We start from the raw sequence: 18,978 nt of genomic DNA, 5'->3' as shown, positions 1-18,978 counted from the left end.
TGAAGATGAAAACACGTTCAGTCATCATTTAAACATCCAAAGTACAATATCACAAAAAGCACAGTTTCATAAATTGTGTTCTCTTGATGAAGTGACTGGAGCACTTCTGTCCCTTATGGTTTGATATAAGGCATTTCCATAGTTTGTTTTCATAGCACTTGACCGGTCTTTGTGTTTGCTCTCCTCCATCATTTCCTCATCCTTCACGTTATTTTCCCATAAGCGCAGCTGTTGCAGAAACAAGTTAAGTGATAAGATGATTCCGCTTCTATACAGAATAGAAACGCCAATGTACAGTATATCCATTGTTTTCAAGGCTAATGACTCAGCCACTAATCTCACAGAGTGAACAACCAAACCATATTCTTCAAAAAAATATAAATATGGATTCATATAAAACTCCTGCCTGATTCTGCACCTTTGTCTGTTTCCTTTTAACGTATCCATCTGTCATCTGTGGAGTGTGGAGAAACATCTTTTAGCTACTCTCATTCCATTCAGGCATGATGCTAACACTATGCACAGTATGGTACTGGTGATGTGGGGACAGTGTACGTGGGATGCCATGAGAATACAGGTACTCATTTCCTTGTAGCCCAGCTGCGGGTGACTGGATCCCAGCCCCCGGGCTACACTGACGGCCCAGAGTCTGATGGGCCATGGAGCCCTGATACATGGCAGCATGGTGGGCATCGCCCAGTTGTGGAGAGGCGTGGCCTCCCACCCCACCTAGTCTGGACACCAGAGATCCCGAGGTGAAGTGGGCTGAGAAGTGCTGGTAGGGTAACCGCTCCATCGGCTGCATGGTGGTGACAGAGCAACTACCGTAAGGCGAGACGCTGGCCCACGTGTTGCAGCTGATGTCCTCCAGGCTAGGAACGGGCTCCGCACCCTGGGATGCGCTGGCATACATGCATGCCTGACGCTGGCTTGACTCGCTGCGGTAGGGCCCGCCGCCCAGGGCAAGAGTCTGGGGATAGCTGACTGGACGGTAATAATGGTCGTCCTCACTGGAAGAGCTCTCCAGATAGGCTTTCTTGTAGCTGTGCTCACCTGAGTGACAGTCATCCTCCACTGCAAACAAAATTAGACTTTGTTTAATATTATTATTTATAAATTATATTTCCCTTTAGGGTTAGATTACGATTCCTTTTAGCAATCATTTGTATGTTGACAAAAACCCTCTCACAATCTAGATTCGATCATCCAATTTGTTTAAAGTAGGGCAACAGATAAGGGACATGATATCATTTACAAATCCCATCGCCAAAGAGATTTGGTGTAGACAGTTGCAACTCAGGTCCGTTTTGCCAAGTACAAAGGGTTTAAGCGGTAAATATATCATTTTATGTATATCGATATTCTAAGAGTGTCCCTGTATTTGTCGAGTGGTGTGGTCAAGCGAGAGCAAAGTAGGCTAATATACTTGCATTTAATTTCCAGTGCTTAAAATTCTCTGTTGCCCTATCTTTAAACTTTAAGACAAGTGATTAGTGATTAGAATCTACTATGTGAACCAAGTTATTTTCAGACCAGCTCCATTAATCATGCAATCATTCCTTCTATACACAGGCTGTTGCAGGAATCAAAACAGTGACTTTTCACATACTGGAAGGTCTCTATTGATAACCAGGTTATCAGCAATAGCCTGGTTGTTAAGAATGCCCTCGTCCCTTTGAATAAAAAGTTGCAACACGTCGACATGGTTTGAAGTTAGAGCTCATTTTCACAAGAGAATACTCTACCTTTTCGCTTAATGCAGTGGTAGTCTTGGCCGTGCTCGTGTGGCAGAGGGTAGGATCCTGATGGAGGCAGCAGGTCCTGGGAGGTGCTTGTGACTCCATTTTCACATTGAGAGTATGGAGGGGCCAGGCTGCTTGGTGTTGCCATGCCTTGGACCTCTCCACTGAATGGACTTTGGCTTGTGCCCACTCTCTGGCGTACTGTGCTGCGAGGGACCACTGGGTATTCTTTGGTACTGCACACACACACACACACACACACAAACACAAATATTTCTTTGTAACATGCATTGTTTTTTTGTCTGTTCATTTTGCAGCGATTTTCCTTGATCATTGTTTTCACTGGTAATTGACACACAAAAGGCTTGATTTATAGTTTGTTGTGCGCCGGTGTCAGGCACTATAACTTGGCTGATTTATAGCTAATGTTGCGTGACACTGCCACGCAACTAACTATAAATTAAGTCTAACATTCCCACAGCCCGCGTCGCTTTGTGTTACTTCACTACTATTAGTCTTACTAGTATTTCTCGTCATCAATATTTAAGTGTGGTTGCACAATGATATCTGTTTATAAAATGTAAAGCAAAATTCATTATTTGTATAAAACAGAATAGATATGACTAGAAGTGTATTACCTATTACTGCCCTACAGAATAATATGACTTTAATCATCTTAATATCCTCATGACATTCACCATCTATGCGTCACCCACTTAGGATGCACTGAGAGATATTGTTCTGGGATAATCCCTTTCCAGTGCAAATGCCAGTGTATATTTCCTTCCTATTAATCTATAGGATCCACAAATAGATCATTTTGCTACTTCTGTTTCTTTGATTTCATGGATCTTTCCTTTTGAAACGGTGACCTGGTTTTGCAATAAGCTTTCCCTTCTGAATTCTAACCAAGAGCAGACGTGCGTAGCTTACTGTACTTGGCAGGGTTGGGTTAGACAATGGCATTTACGAATGATAGTGTGGTTTGGACTCATACCAAGCTCAATTCATTTGTGAATTTCTATACGTGAAATGTATTTCACTCCTACACAGTATTATCTCATGGCACACACTCACTTAATTTTACTTTAACATCTGTAAGATGATCAAGTGTCCTATCTACTTGGGGGTATTGAAAAATATCTAAGAAACATGATCTTTAATGAAATTCTTCCAGGTCTTTTCTTTTCTTGTTTTTTTGCTTATTCACATTTTCACAACTTCACCCAAAGAAGGATAATATAAAGAAGATGAGATTATTCTGTGTTGGATAAATAGAGAGATTTTTAATCTCAGCAGCACAGAGTGGAAAAGATTTTCCAGTTTTCTCTGACTGAGGAATTCATCATTTGAAAGCAAATGATGCCTGTGTCGGCTATTCAAGGGGGTGGGTGAGTTTCAAAAACAGATTTTCTCCTTTGAAAATGTGTTTTCCACACAGTATGGACTGTATGGATGTGTGCTCAATCCCTCATCTGGAGCAAATAATGGAGCGAGAGAGCGTGCGAGAGAGAGAGAGAGAGAGAGAGAGAGAGAGAGAGAGAGAGAGAGAGAGAGAGAGAGAGAGAGAGAGAGAGAGAGAGAGAGAGAGAGACAGACAGACAGAGAGAGAGAGAGAGAGAGAGAGAGCAATATGAGGGACCAAGCGATATCACCAATCCAACAGAGAGAGGGGGGGGGGAGTGTGGAGAGGAAGAGAGAATGGAGAGAGAGAGAGAAGAGACACAGAGAGAAGAAAGGGAGAGAGACAGAGAGGGGACACACACACACACACACACACACACACACACACACACACACACACACACACACACACACACACACACACACACACACACACACACACACACACACACACACACACACACACACACACACACACACACACCACACGCAACTGGTAGAAATATCCTGGTAAGTATGGAAAGTTGCGTGAAAGGGAGATGTTGCATTCATGTTTCAGAAGCACGGCCAGATCAGCCATAATATTCTTCAACATGAAGACTGGCTCCATGTCAAGAACTACACTTACATCACATGGGGGGGGGGGGGGGGGGGGGCAGGGACCAGGGACGACAGCCACACTGAAAATAACACTCATAACTGGCTTGCACTATGGCTATTGAGGGATTACTTTGGGGTTTGTTAAGTGACATTTTGTGACTTGGATGTCAGTAATCCCTATCTAATTGTGGTTACATTTAGCCACTCCTGTTCACTATGCACCGTTCACTTTGGATAAACAATGACATGGATAGGAGCCTCATATTACAGGAAGAAATGGGGTTTACAGATAAAAGTCCATGAAGTAGATCCCAACATTGAAGTGTGTATGGATATATAGCTACCTCTGCATTCTGGACATCCGGTGCAGTTCCATGTCATCACTCCCACGAAAGCCTTTTGCGAAAGGGTTGTTCTCAATCTTCAGCTGCGTTATCTGCAATCGCCAAAGATATTTTAATTCAATTATGTGGTCTAAGTATTTTTTGTTAACTTACACAAAACAAATAAGTGAAATTCAACAACAGTTGTTATGTATGGTCCTATAAATATACCACTTAATTAGAGAATATCTATCATATTTTGTTTCCAATACAAAGACACTTGTGAAAAATGTCCTTTTAGAGCATTTCTTTTATGCTATTGAGAGGTTTAACTATTTTGTGCAATCACTTGCAAAGGGATCAGTCTCACAATAGACTGGGAAAAAAAACAACAACAACATACTGTAGGTTATGTTTTGTGAAACTTAATAAGGTTTGTGATAGACTTGGCAAGTATTTTATTTTCTTTTATTTTCACTTTGAACAGTTCAGTAGAAAACATTCCTTACTGAATGAACCAATCAGCATTTCACTGTAACATGTTTTGATCAAAATACTTAAAATTATTTTCATATGTTGTGCTAAGACATAAATAAGGCAGTGTGAGTTTTGAGAACCACCCTGAAATAGTAGCTTAAGCCTCACAAGGTTAAACAAAATCCAGGGATAACCCTCTTATGAGCAGTGGTTTCTGGCAGGTAATTAGTTGGCAACTCTGGTCTGCTTCCCTCCTTCTGACAAGACGGGATGTTAGTCTGCACGCTGGCTGACACTTTCTCCAAACCATGTAAAATCTCTGATACTTTTCTAGATTCTGGACTGGTTCAGTGGTGGAAAAAGTACTCACATCTTTTACTTAAGTAAAAGTCTGGTAATCAAAATTTACTTGAGTAAAAGTAGGCATCAAAATATACTTAAAGTACCAAAAGTAAAAGTACTCATTGTGCAGAATGTCCCATTTCACAAGTTCAAAATGTATACAAATCTTTTGAAAATAGCAACGCTCACAATGCGTCGCACCGCAACGCATTGTGAGCTTGTAGGTCGGCTATTTTCAAATGGCTGAAATATATATAGGGCTGAAGTGGTTAATGCATGTTTTGTGATAATAATATAAATCTACAAAGTAAATAGTAACTAAAGCTGTCAAATAATTGTAGTGGAGTATATTTGCATCTGAGATGGAGTAGAAGTAAATGTATTGAAAATTGGAAATACTCCAGTAAAGTAAAAAATACTCAAAAGTGTACTTAACTACAGTACTTGAGTAATTGTACTACTTACTTTACACCACTGGACTGGTTAATGCACTATTATGTTTTGTTTTAAAATGTGAAATAAATGTTTGAGTAATTATTTTAGCAACATTCCTGCCACAATGCACAGTTTCCAAGAAACAATATCTAAAATGTTTAGATATAACGGGATGATGGGATGAGAGGCCTTGCAGCGATATTTTTGCTAAATAAATTGAGGATGAAAATAAGCTTTGATAGAATGTCCATCTACTGAAATACATGCACCAAATATTTCACTTGACCAATATTTTAATAACATTTAGTCAGATAATATTTCAAGATTAGGTCTACTTAATTGAAGCCTATCAAAATAAGATTATTTAGCCTAATCATTTGTGCCCATCATTTCGGTAAGGTTTAGGCAATTGAAGGTTACATGATTTTCCTCATGAACATAATATTTAGCCATCAAACCTTGTGGAAACGTCATTTGAAGATTAAATGTCTAATGTCCAAATAACTAAAATGTAGTTATTCTAACTTTTATATAAATGTTTTTCCACTTGATTTGAGCTTTAGCAAGACGAAATTTAAACACTTTCTCAAAGACTTTAAACAAGAGATTTCATTTATCTTAACTAAGAAGCTATAGCAGGTGAATCTGACAGATGTTGCTTGTGCAGGCGGCTCTCTCCTCCTTAACATATTGCACGATAAGCGGGTTGGCAGATGTTTGAACGTTTGATTCAACAGTTTCGGAAAAGAAAAATAATGTTTTTCTAGGGGTCTGGCAAGCCCCAATAATTAGAGCAGAGTTGCGTTCTCAAGTCAGGCCCCAATAACTTGTTGAAATAATGAATGTTTTCTTCAGAATGTCGGTCATTTGGGCTTCCTGTTCCCAGAAACTTAGAGAATTTGGATTGGCTGCGGAGACATTATGAGCCCTCGCCCCCTCTCCATAATATTCCCTGTGCCTCACACTAAAACATAGGCCTACCCCGACTAGTTAAAAACGGATGTAACAGACACTGCTTATAAAAATGACTCTGTCTGTCCCATAAGAGTTTTAGAATTCGGGAATTTAGAAAAGTTACAAAAATAATAAATACATAATAATGAAAACACTCCAGCTTATTCCTTCATTTGGACCAATAGTCTTCGTGATTAAAACCCAAGTTTCTTTTAAATGTGACCCACGGCCTGGGGAGAATACGCTGCAGTCTAATTGCTAACCATGTTCACCTGGCCTCTATACCATTCATGAAATGTGACATATGCAGAAAAATCATAGTTGTTCAGTCTGGCAAATCATGAAGTCGATTACTAAATAGGCAAAGATTCCGTTTATAGTCAAATACATTTTAGTTAAGATAATATTGCATATACCAAATATATTTATTAATATATATAATAATATTTATTGCAGTATTTTGACTGCACCCAAAGACTTCTCTTGGAGCACCGCTATCAATATATGGAAACAGAACCCTCTTTGCTATTTTGTCAGGTTGAATCATAACCAACAAATGATACTGAAGGGAACAAGTTCGTTATAAATAGGCCTATAGATTATAAAACGTAAAACGATTCCGTCTTAAACAAGCTGTTGAATACGTTAGATTAAAATTCTGGACAAAAGATGACGTTAGCAATAGGCCTAATACAAATTATTATAATTAAAACAACAACAACAACAACAACACCAACAACAATAATAATAATAATAATAATAGGCCTAATAATAACAATACAAATGTGCACTGATAAAACGTTATCCTAAGCCTATAATGTATAATAACGTATTTGCCCTATTCTTGAAAACACAAACGCTATACTTTGAAGAGAATGACATTGAAACTGGGAACAGTCTTTTTATGTCCCACCCTGTCCAACAGACTACAGTAAGCCTACTTCACTGTACAGTATAGACTACAGTAGCCCTTCGGGCAAGTTGTTTTCCGACCCATGCATGGAAATCTCATCATTCCCATCTGTCAGGGACTCTGTCATATCAGCAATTATCAGGCCACATCCTGCAGCTCAGGGTGACAACACTATCATCACATTATGTGTGTGTGTGTGTGTGTGTGTGTGTGTGTGTGTGTGTGTGTGTGTGTGTGTGTGTGTGTGTGTAAATATATATATATATATATATATATATATATATATATATATATATATATATATATATATATATATATATATATATATATATATATATGATATATGATATATATATATGATTTTTAAAAAATAGCAGATCTACAAGCTCATACACTCAGTGCAGTGCTATGAACTTGTACATCTGCCATTTTTTAATAGCCAACGTATCAAAATTAAAATTTATTGTGATACTTTAGTAATACATTTTGCCAAGGACCCCTGGCGGTACCCGGACCCCACTTTGAGAACCACTGCTCCAAACCATGTCAAATCTCTGATACTTTTCTAGCTTCTGGACTGGTTAATGCGCTATTATCTTTTGTTTTAAAATGTGAAATAAACGTTTGACTAATTATTTTAGCAACATTCCTGCCACAATGCACAGTTTCCAAGAAACAATATCTTAAATGTTTAGATATAACATAGTGGGATGAGAGGCCCTGGAAGCGATATTTTTGCGTACATATTTGTGTGTATGTATGTTTGCTGTTATGTATATTCCAGCTATATCTTCTTGTTGGGCCTTAGCTTAATGTGGGAATCTTATAAAGGTGATTAAAACAAATTAAGACGGTCTGGGGAACAAATGTAATTTATGTCATGTTAGCATCAAGGGAAAAACATACAGAAAAAAATTATCTCATAAGTGTAAAGACTTACCTTGTGGTTTTGATAGGATGTGACCGCAATGAAGGCTGACTCAGGGAAGACGTGAGTGCAGAACGCGGTGTTTTTAGACCCAAAGCCATTATTTTCATCCGCTTTGACGATGTGGATCCTCGGTTGATATTTATGCATCGAGTTCAGGATAATCTATAATATAAGAAAACAGGTTCTATCATTCAGAGACACGTTGTTCGGTCATTTCTGGTATGAGCACTTAAGTCATCGTACAATATCTGAAACAATAACACTGTTAACATAGGCTAAACTTTTCAGGCGTAGGCTACTTTAAAAGAAGCTTTCGCAAATCTGAGATCTTGAATGTTGTCGAAATATTTTCCATATTTAGCATAGTGAGTTGCAATTATCTTTTAGTTTTGAGTATTGTTATTGTACATCTTTTAGTTTTTTTTTCTGCAGGCTGTGGTGCATGTGAAGGCTATCGGTTGCGTGTGTTGACAGAGTAAAGCCATTACACCCGTTACATCTGGAGACATGCTTGTATACAGATGGTAAACATGCTAAACCCTTTTTAATTGTCGAGTGTCATAATACTTGATCGATTCGTGGCCCTATAGGTTATGCTATGCGTCAATTAGCGTGCAATTCCATGGTCAATGCATGATGATGAGTAATAGCACACATTTATTACACACAAGTTACAACAAACAGCCTACATCGCTTTGCTTTTCTCTTCATAGGGTCAGTTGGTCAGATAAGCTCTCAGAAAGCTTTACGCATTCATTCGGCTTTGCCTTGGTGAATTTGACCAAGTTTTCTTTTTCATTGAGCTCAATAGCCTCATATCTGAACTTGAAATAACGTAGCATGCGTAGTATAGCGATGTATAATTGTTAATTCTATATATATATATATATATATATATATATATATATATATATATATATATATATATATATATATATATATATATATATATATATATTGATATATATATTGATATATATAATTATATATATATATATTGATATATATATTGATATATATATTGATATATATATACATTTTATATTGTCATGATTAAAACATTATTATGCTCTTAAATGTTTTTATGCAACACAATTGACCATGCCTAATTTGATACATTAAAATACAAACATCATATGCATGCACAGTAAAATCCTGTGTTAATTTATCCATCTGTAACTCATAGATGTATAGGCCTACCTACACATAGCACCAAATGGATTTGACCCTTATGGGTACATTTGGACCGTCTCTGAGTTTACAGTGTGTAGGCTATATCGGAGCACATGCTCGTCCAACTTCCCTTGCATCCTCCTCCCAACATCAGGCTAACCTACTTAGAACGTACAGCCAGTGGCCAGTCTGGCGACATTAAGACGCGGTCCACCCAGTTGAACTTGAGCTTTGCTCTCCTCATACTAAGGGCCTCTCTCATCCGTGGACCTTAAGTCTAATTGTTCTGACGGACCATGGAATCGTGCTCATCAGCCCTGAGCATTGTAATGGTTTTTAATGTAATTAATTAAACCCATTTACACTGCAGGCCTACAGATAACGAAATATTATTTCCCTTCCGCAGTTCCGCTAATACCCTCTTTTCCCTTCTTAAGCCAGATTTATCCTTCGATGTACGACGGGGTCTCGCACTGAAAACAGCCTGGGGGGGGGGGGGGGTTCGGCGGCACCGCAATAAGCATCACACACAAATACCAGCCTCTGTCGCTGCTGCAGGGACAACACAACTCACACAACGTTGGAGAACAGAGAAAGACTTGCTATGACTTGTTTTTAGCTATGACCCCCGAATGCATTCAGCAAGCTTAAATCAACCACTGAGGGATTTTACAAACAAGAGGATCTTATCTTATCTGAATTTCCAATTGAACTTTCAGTCAATTTCACAGTGCATGCTGTAGGCATTAAGCCACAGCAGCCATTTTGAACAGCCATGCACTGCATGCATCATGCATGTAGCCTACCAATCTGGGAACCTATTCGGTAATCTGTTTTGAGAGATTACACATGTAGCCTCCTAGATTGTAAGCAGTGAATAACAGCTGTAGCTCAATGAACATCGAGGAATTGCTTATCAAAGCATGTCTCTAAATCTTTAAAACCAGTGTCACTTAAATGTAAGGTGCACAAATTAGGGGTTTGGGTTGGAAGTAAAAAATATAAAAATAAAAATGTACACACACACACACACACACACACACACGCACGCGCACGCACGCACGCGCACACACACACACACACACACACACACACACACACACACACACACACACACACACACACACACACACAGATGATGATGAATCTTTTAAATAAAATATTACTGAAAGGTTCATTAACAGGAGGACCATACAGAGCATCACATTTGAAAACAGTAAAACGTTCATCTAAGTAAGGAACAATCATGTACTTCAATCTGTGCAACTGTGTGTGTGTGTGTGTGTGTGTGTGTGTGTGTGTGTGTGTGTGTGTGTGTGTGTGTGTGTGTGTGTGTGTGTGTGTGTGTGTGTGTGTGTGTGTGTGTGTGTGTGTGTGTGTGTGTGTGTGTGTGTGTGTGTGTGTGTGTGTGTGTGTATACATATATGTATGTATGTATGTAGGCATCATCACTAATGAAAGATGCATGTCAGTCAAATTTACAGATATCTCCATAACCACCATTTGTTTTTATTCAGATTCATATACCTGAAGTTTTTAATTTGTGCAACGAACCATTAAGGAATGGAAGGAATGAAGTGCATTGTATAGTATGTCAAACACTACTGTATATATTCAGTAAAGGCTTCATTGAGGTCTGTAGAAATATTACCAACATTCAGACAAACCACAACAACAACAACCCATTCAACATTGTTCCATAAAATCACTAGAGGATAAGTAAAACACCATATGCTAAAATGTCTGTCACTGAGACATCTTAGAATTTGCCCGGAAATGCAAGAATCTATATTTGATGATGGACAATAGCATGGTCCAGACTGTGGGTTCCCAGGGTTCAATATGCCTGTTATAGGATGGGAAGGATAAAGGGGTGAGCAGTGTGGGGTTGCTGGGTTTTTGTGGACCACCCACTGGGGCCCCAGCACACGCCTCGTCTCCCTGACTCAGCCGCTGGCCTGACCGGGTCTCCCAGTATCTCTGTTCCCCCTGCCTCTGGATGATAGCATTTAATGATAGTGAAGGATCACCCTGGGTCTCGAGCCGGTGCCCTTTGCTTTCAAGTCCCCCCACATCAGAGGGTTTCCCCGAGCCTCGGGATTAACAGGCTTTGTACACCATCATCTATTGCTCATCTCACACTGCCAGTCAAATATAAACACTGAATCCTCACACTCCACCGGCCGGCCCAGAACATGTGTGGGAAGGCAAGCAGACGAGTGCAGGAGCAAATTGAGGGGAGAGATGAATAACACTGAGAAATATTTTGTGAGTTGTCCGAGTAAAAGATCAAAGTGAAAGCTACAGCTTGGTATGAAATGGGAAACCAAAACAAGTAGGCCTGTTTGTGTTGTTAAGAGGCACAGGGGGAAAATGCAAACTGTATAAGGCACATATCTTACTGTTCTGTATAAGCTGGTGTAGAGAGGCTGTACTCCTTACTGTGTATACTTTAGGATTTGAACCCCGGTCTTCCGCGTGGGAGCCCAAACCTCTACTGCTCTTGCAAGAGAGATTCCCTGGTCAGGGTAGATATTGCGATTATGAACTTCAGACTACTACTTGTCAACCAGCTGGTGTGTTGACCTGACACCAGGGTCTACATTTAATAGAAGATTATATAGGAGACAACCTCCAACCACTGCAGAATATCTGTTAAACATTATTTTACAATACAGTTTTGTTAAAATAATGTCTTAATAAGTTTTGGATTGCAGCTAGAATCCAAAACTACAAAACAATTGTGCGTTGGAGAGGGATGTCTCTGTTTTAAAGGAAATCTTCAGTTATGTCTTAACTTTATCCAACCTACATCTCCAACGTGGTGCAGTCACATGTGTGAGTGCAAGTAATTATACATTGTCTCAAAGTTATCTCAACCAGCTGGACCAACAAGCTGATGGAATATAATTCTGGCCAGCCACCAGTATTTCATTTATGAATCCCATGGTGCACTCTCTCTCTCTCTCTCTCTCTCTCTCTCCCAGCACGAAAGAGGGCAAGCCAGGAACCACTGCAACCAATCAAAGCGGCATTTTGGCCTCAAAATTTACAACACTGCTCACATTCCGACTAAGCTCAGATTTCATTATACCAGCTGCGTTTTGGCAAAATGTCACCAATAGGATAGATAGTTGATTGTGATATTTGTCACTGTGATTGTCCAGAAGCAGTCTCATTTAGATACATTCCAATCAAATCAGCTGATCCAAACAACAAAAGAACCCCAACAAAACAAGACTTATGGCCACTAAAATCATTGTTGATTTAATTACTAAAAGGTGCTATAGACAACATTCAACCACTAGATGCCGCAAAACACATGCCACATCATAAGCCTCAGTGGCATAAGGTTCCTTATTTCCCTGAATCATGTCGATAAGCAGCACTCCTGCAGTTTGCACCATCATAACACATACAGCATCTGGCTGCCTCCAAGTGTCTGTTTGGGGGGTACCTTCCCCAACAAAGCCACGATGACCTGACAGATAAACAACGCAATAATTTTGGAACCGACAAAAATCTTTAAATTATGTTTCACAATCATAATATTTGTATTATTTTCAGTTTTTTATCAATATCACCTCTAAAGTGTAATATCTCTCTCTCTCTCTCTCTCTCCTTTTTTTTCTTCACTATGATTATTGCCGCTACATTGCTTGAAGAAGCCAAACAAAACTAGGTTTTACTGCTTCCAAAGTGAATATAAATGTTTTAATAATGACCACAATCATGTCATCCTTTTGAATGTATCTAACTGAAGCAAGTCACTGACATATCCATTGATAACACGGCACAACACATTTTCTTCTGTTTTTATTCCATCCAATTTCATGTCTATTTATCTAGTTTATTGATGCAGTATTCTACAAAAAGACAGGTAATTGTGATTGCGTCATTTTAACTGATGGGAGGTTCTTCCATAATAAGACTGTTTGGGTTTATGTTGTTCCATTGTCTCTTTTTCTTTCTTTCTTTTTAACTGTTTTTACATGTTGTAAACCAAATTGCCCCGCTGGATAATAAAGCTTTACCTTACATTACCTTTGCTTACCTTACCTTAACTTCCCCTGCACAGTATTTGCTTATGTATTATTTCCCCCCCTGTTATTTACGTTTTTCTTGTGCTAATGAGTAAACTTAAATTACTCAAACTCAAGTTGGCCACAAAGTCGCAATCAACTTGCCTTTTATGAAAACCTCCTGCCAACAGGCCATATCTTCAATGGTAGACTTTAACAAAGATAAGTCATGTTTACGTTGTTTTGTGTAAGGCATGGATAACATATGCCTGGGGCCTAAGAACTCAGAATAATGGGCAGTAAAAGTTATAGGAAATGGATGCCATGCAATCTTTCCACTGGCGTGCACCATGGGGATGGGGTCGGGTGGGGGAGGTGGGGGTGCAGGTGGTGGTGGTGGTGGTGGTGGTGGGAGGAGTGGGAGTGTGTGTGTGTGTGTGTGTGTGTGTGTGTGTGTGTGTGTGTGTGTGTGTGTGTGTGTGTGTGTGTGTGTGTGTGTGTGTGTGTGTGTGTGTGTGTGTGTGTGTGTGTGTGTGTGTGTGTGTGTGTGTGTGTGTGTCATTCAGAATTGTTTGTTGTTCATCATTTCTTGATCAAAACTGTCCATTGCAAGATTTCAATATAAATCTACAATATTAAAAATGACAACCATTATACATTGTAAACACATTAAATCCGTTCTTACATTTGAAATAAATTGCTAATAATAAATAAATCTTCTGCTGACATTACGGGGACATTTACAGCTGGACTCTACGTGAAATGTTTTACAGAGCGTTATAGCTTTATGGGACAATATATATATATATATACACACACACACACACACACACACACACACACACACACACACACACACACACACACACACACACACACACACGCACACACACACACACACACACACACGTCAAGAATATATAGGGCCACTAGGACCTGATACCAGGTTTCTCAGAAGGACAAGCTGCACTACAACAATTTTGAAAGGACGTTTATTCAAAACTTCCAAATCAAATGTTAAGAGCAAATCTCAAATTGAAGTCAAACCGCATTAAGTGTAAAATGTCTGCCAGTGTGTGGTGACATAGCCCAAAATAATACGTTAGCGGAATTTCCCATTCACTTTTATAGACCAGATTACTTTGAAACGGTCTCAAATTTATCCCATAAAAATGTATTTAAAAAAGACCTCAGCACAAGATGATAAACAAAAACTAAATTGGGCGGAACTCCTTGATAACTAAGGATGCTGGAGGCTCTTCAAGAAAGGTTGGAATTTTAATATAATCTAACAACATGCAAGTGGTGTCAAATCATGTTATCAAATGACCTTTATTATTCAGTCAAAATATGCCAAATGTGTCACTTTTAGTTATATCTAGCTTCACATATGACCTTTCAGTAGTGGATTGTAATTTGCCCGAAGACTCTATAAGATGAGGAAGAAAAAAAAGAAACAAGGTTGATTGGTAACTTTTTGCTATTCCACTGCTACCAAACATCAGGATATTTTCATGTAAATTTGATGTGAACTTTCCTTGAACTCTATAGGAACAGTTGTATCGGCCTATTTATGTAAACAAAAAAGCTAAACATTTTCTTGAAAATAAAACTCTTTAAAAGTCAACTTCTAAAATACTTCTTTCTAAACAAACTGTAAACGCCACTGTCATTTCTTCTACCAAGAATATTGTACAAAGCCTATGTTGGGACAGAAAAAGGAGAGAAAAGTGGAAAGATCAGGCCTATGTTCTTTTACATTTAGAATAGAGATTTTTCTTCTTCCAGCTGTCTGTCAGAAAGGCAATTTTCGGTCCATGGGACAAAGCCTGCCAACTCTCCCTCTCTACAGTCATTTTTTTTTTGGTCGTTTTCCAGAATTCTCCCATATCCGTGGAGTCAAGGCCAACACGCCACTAACCTCCTTAAATATCTCGATGTCTTTGATGGCTGCACTACTAATGAATGCAGATGTTTGGGAGCTATAAGAGAAAACATAGGCCTATATTACTTGGCTGTGTGTCCAATCCCCACTAGAAAATACCCATGCTGTGTCCTGTCCGCTATCCGTGATCTATAAATAACACAGCAAACAGATAAAGCAAAGCAACCTACGTGTCCGAACGGGTCGAGGTGGTTGTTGGTCAGTTTCAGCTTCTGGAAGGACACGAGCTGCCTCATCCAATGGGCCCCCGTGGCAGGAGAGTCCGGGTGGACGTACAGCCTCCCAGGCATGGCGGGCTCGGCCTTGCCCGTCACAGACCTGCAAAGCATACCGTCACACAGTCAGACTTCAACACCTTGGATTCGGCCAAACTTTTAAATTTCAAGAACCCCCCTTTAACTCTGTGGACCCGGTAGGGTCCATTTCGTTCCATCTGTATAACGTCAGAGTTAAAGACCTGTAAGGGTCCATTTAGAACCCCCTAAAGAAACCAACGGATTGGACACGTATGGGGGTGTTTCTTGCTATAGCTATTTAACTCGGTAGTCGGTACACATGTTAGCCTATATTATTTCTTGGTGAAACATGTCAATTATACCCGTTTGTTGTTAATTAATTATTAATACATTTAAATGCATCATGCCGTTCACTCAGACTTAATTTAGAGCAATAGTGCCATTTCTAATCACTCCCACATTCTGATTTAGTTTTAGCAAAGGGTTGGAAACGATGTAATCACTAATCAGGTAGTAGAATAATCTTGGACAAAACTAAGGCTAGTAGGCTATATAACCAGCCATGATACATAATAAGTTAATTCTGATTCGAACAGCGTGATAATTTGTCTGTGTTGTAGAGTGCAGGCCTAGCAGTGAAAAACATTTCAATGAATTAGACTACACAATACATAGACCAATTACGCACTGTCCCTAATTATATTTTAAAGTAGGCCGATAGGATTTTCCTCGAACGAAACATTGCCGTAGAGATGGACAACAAGACTCGTGAATCACTAAATGACATAGCCGACCGTAACGTAGGCTAAAACTGGGTTTTGGACTTTGCTGCGGCCGGGTCACCATGAACCATGGTGGTAATTTGGACCTGGCTGGAAAGAGGACGTTTTTCAGCACTCGATGATCAAGGGAAGAATTAGTTCCAGAACATGCTTTGGCGGGTCATTATCGGTGGTATTGGCACATGATTATCCCTTTAAGTATCCCCTCTTTGAAAAGCACTGACCCAAACAAGGCATCCTTGACCAAGGTTACAAAGATAGACATGACACTAAACAAATAGGCGTGCTTGTATTTCATTGACGTGAAAGAGCCATTGAGCAGCAGCGCAACCATACGGCTTCTCAGTGCTCAGCGGTTCTCAAACTTTTTCGTACCAAGGACCCCCGAATTGGTATATATTTGGCCACGGACCCCCATCTGAAAATGTTTTGTGCCAGGGACCCCCCAGAAGAGAAGATTTGTGTTTAAAAAAATCTAAATGATTCCACTTTCAAGATTTTTCAAAAAAGCATACTGTATGTATATAAGCTCACAGCGCGGCACGCAGTGACGCACTGTGACCATCTGCTATTTTTTAATAGCCAACCCTGGGGGTCCCCGGACCCCACTTTGAGAACCACTGCTCTAAATCACGAACATTCATCCGAGTCCATGCCTATTGCGGACTAAACTTTATTGGCATCCATTTGGAAATTCCCAGTTCATAATTCTTGTAAATTGTGTCATGCAACCTAATCAATAGCTCACTATTAGAGAAACTCCACAGATAATTGTGGGCTCCCAAACAAAACACGTCATTATTACATTACAGAGGCTATATAGGCGTAAATCAAAGGATTACTGCATGCATATGATTGTTTATTCCCTTATGGAGCACAAACTGTTCACGTTGGCTAATTCACTATTAGCCAACGTATGCGTATTAAAGTAATATCTCATTGCCTACCATTTATTATCGGCAAATTTATAGCGATGATCATCAGCAGGCACAACATCCATCAGAAGTATGTACTTCGTTTTGGGGTTCAGTCCAGTGACCTTCACTTTGAAGCTGGGAAACATTCGCCTGAAAATAAGAAGCATATTTATAGCATTCATTTCGAGGAACAATGGGAAAAGATCGAAATGTGACAAAGAATATCACCATGTTATCACAAGTCTACATTATATTGTTTTATCCGAAGCTTTAAATAAATACCAATTATACAGTATGTCCTTGTGCATGGACTTGCATGTAGCCTACACAAAACTTTTGTGTAATAATTTGTCTACTTTCTTGTTTTGCATGAAAACTAAATATTTTTGCAAGCAATAGGTTAATACAATTACATAAAAGAAATTATATAAAACGAGGTAGCTACATTACTGAGACACAGTTAAATGCATTCTTTAGAGTGCATGAAGGCAGTCCAAAAAGTATTGCAATGCAATGCTTCTTAACACACAGATGACTTGCAGAGAGCAGACTTCCTGGTAGTCATTTATGCTCTTTAATGGTTATCGCACAATCATTCTTTGATGCTGTGTGAAGAGTCTAGCTCTCTTATAAAATGCATTAGTATTATTAGTATCGTACTACTATTACATATTACTACTACTACAGGTTTATAAAACATTCATATATCCAGTTGTGGAACTACCCCTAAATCTCACTTTATATTTGGGTAACATAATTAAGTACATTTTAATCTGAACAGGACAACTCAGTCATGTGGCTAGACACAGGTCCGTAAATGGCAATAACAAAGTAAGTTAAAGAGGTATGGGGCTATGGCTACGGTACATACAATTAGGAATATCCATGGACTCGTGCAAAAACGAAAAAGAAAAAAGGGTAAATGACTGAGGAGAATATAATGAGAACGTTGTGCAGCTGCGAGCAAGACTCTAGCCTTCAGTGCACTACACGGATAGTGAAACGTTGTTGCAATGAATAATAAATAACTCAGGACCACAAGACAATCATGACACGAGCAGAGACCACCGATTACCATGCATATTCCTGTTCACACTCATCTGACATGCACTATTTTGACTAGATTCACCCTGAGGACACATGAAAATGACAGTGGTGATGCACAACAAACATCATGCGCACGCGCTGTCTTGCACCTAATATTTTTTTCAATTTCATTTTGCCTGAACACACACACACACACACACACACACACACACACACACACACACACACACACGGAAAATATTGTCTGCATGCATTCTTTGCAATTCACAGCCTTTCCTTAATTTGTGACTTTTCATATAGGCCTAATATTTGACATTATGGACCTTAGTTATACAACATGTTTGCTAGCCTGCTGAGCCTTAATCCCGCGGTCATTTATGGTGCAGCATATTATAATATTGCAACAAACCGACGAGCCAGACAGATTATCTATTAACTAACCAATTTAGAACAACCAACCCTAAATGTTTGTGTAAAATATACGGCATTAATTCATTCTGCTCTTATAGGCGACTTTTCCCTCTTACCTTCCCGCTTTGGTAATGATCATCTCGGTTCCCACTTCGTCAAACTTCGTCCACAGTTCCCTCTCGTGCAGGTAGACTTTTATTCCTTCCATTCCCTTCAAAATAAAACATCTAGTTGCCTATACAGCGATATTGGCGATGTACAATTATTTTTCCCTAAACAGTAAACCATCTAAAACAGTGTAGAGTATAGGCCTAGATTGTACGA

At 39.2% G+C, this 18,978-nt stretch overlaps 1 protein-coding gene across 1 annotated transcript in view; it reads right to left on the bottom strand.

Annotated features, from left to right (window-relative positions):
* Nucleotides 1-478: 478 nt before the first annotated feature.
* Nucleotides 479-18,978, bottom strand: part of tbx5a (T-box transcription factor 5a) — a gene marked incomplete at both ends in the record, with an annotated part of 19,089 nt that continues 589 nt past the window's right edge. Inside the window, 7 exons of the mRNA XM_080418704.1 lie at nt 479-1,074; nt 1,746-1,978; nt 4,091-4,182; nt 8,131-8,283; nt 15,432-15,579; nt 17,227-17,346; nt 18,771-18,865. Of these exons, the coding sequence (XP_080274830.1) occupies nt 479-1,074; nt 1,746-1,978; nt 4,091-4,182; nt 8,131-8,283; nt 15,432-15,579; nt 17,227-17,346; nt 18,771-18,865 (1,437 nt within the window). The remainder of the gene's footprint in view (nt 1,075-1,745; nt 1,979-4,090; nt 4,183-8,130; nt 8,284-15,431; nt 15,580-17,226; nt 17,347-18,770; nt 18,866-18,978) is intronic.

This window comes from Gymnoscopelus braueri (assembly GCF_963280865.1).
Source record: "Gymnoscopelus braueri genome assembly, chromosome: 22".
NCBI lineage: Eukaryota > Metazoa > Chordata > Actinopteri > Myctophiformes > Myctophidae > Gymnoscopelus > Gymnoscopelus braueri.
The sequence above is the reverse complement of the archived record's forward strand: the minus strand, read 5'-3'. Positions and strand labels throughout refer to the sequence as shown.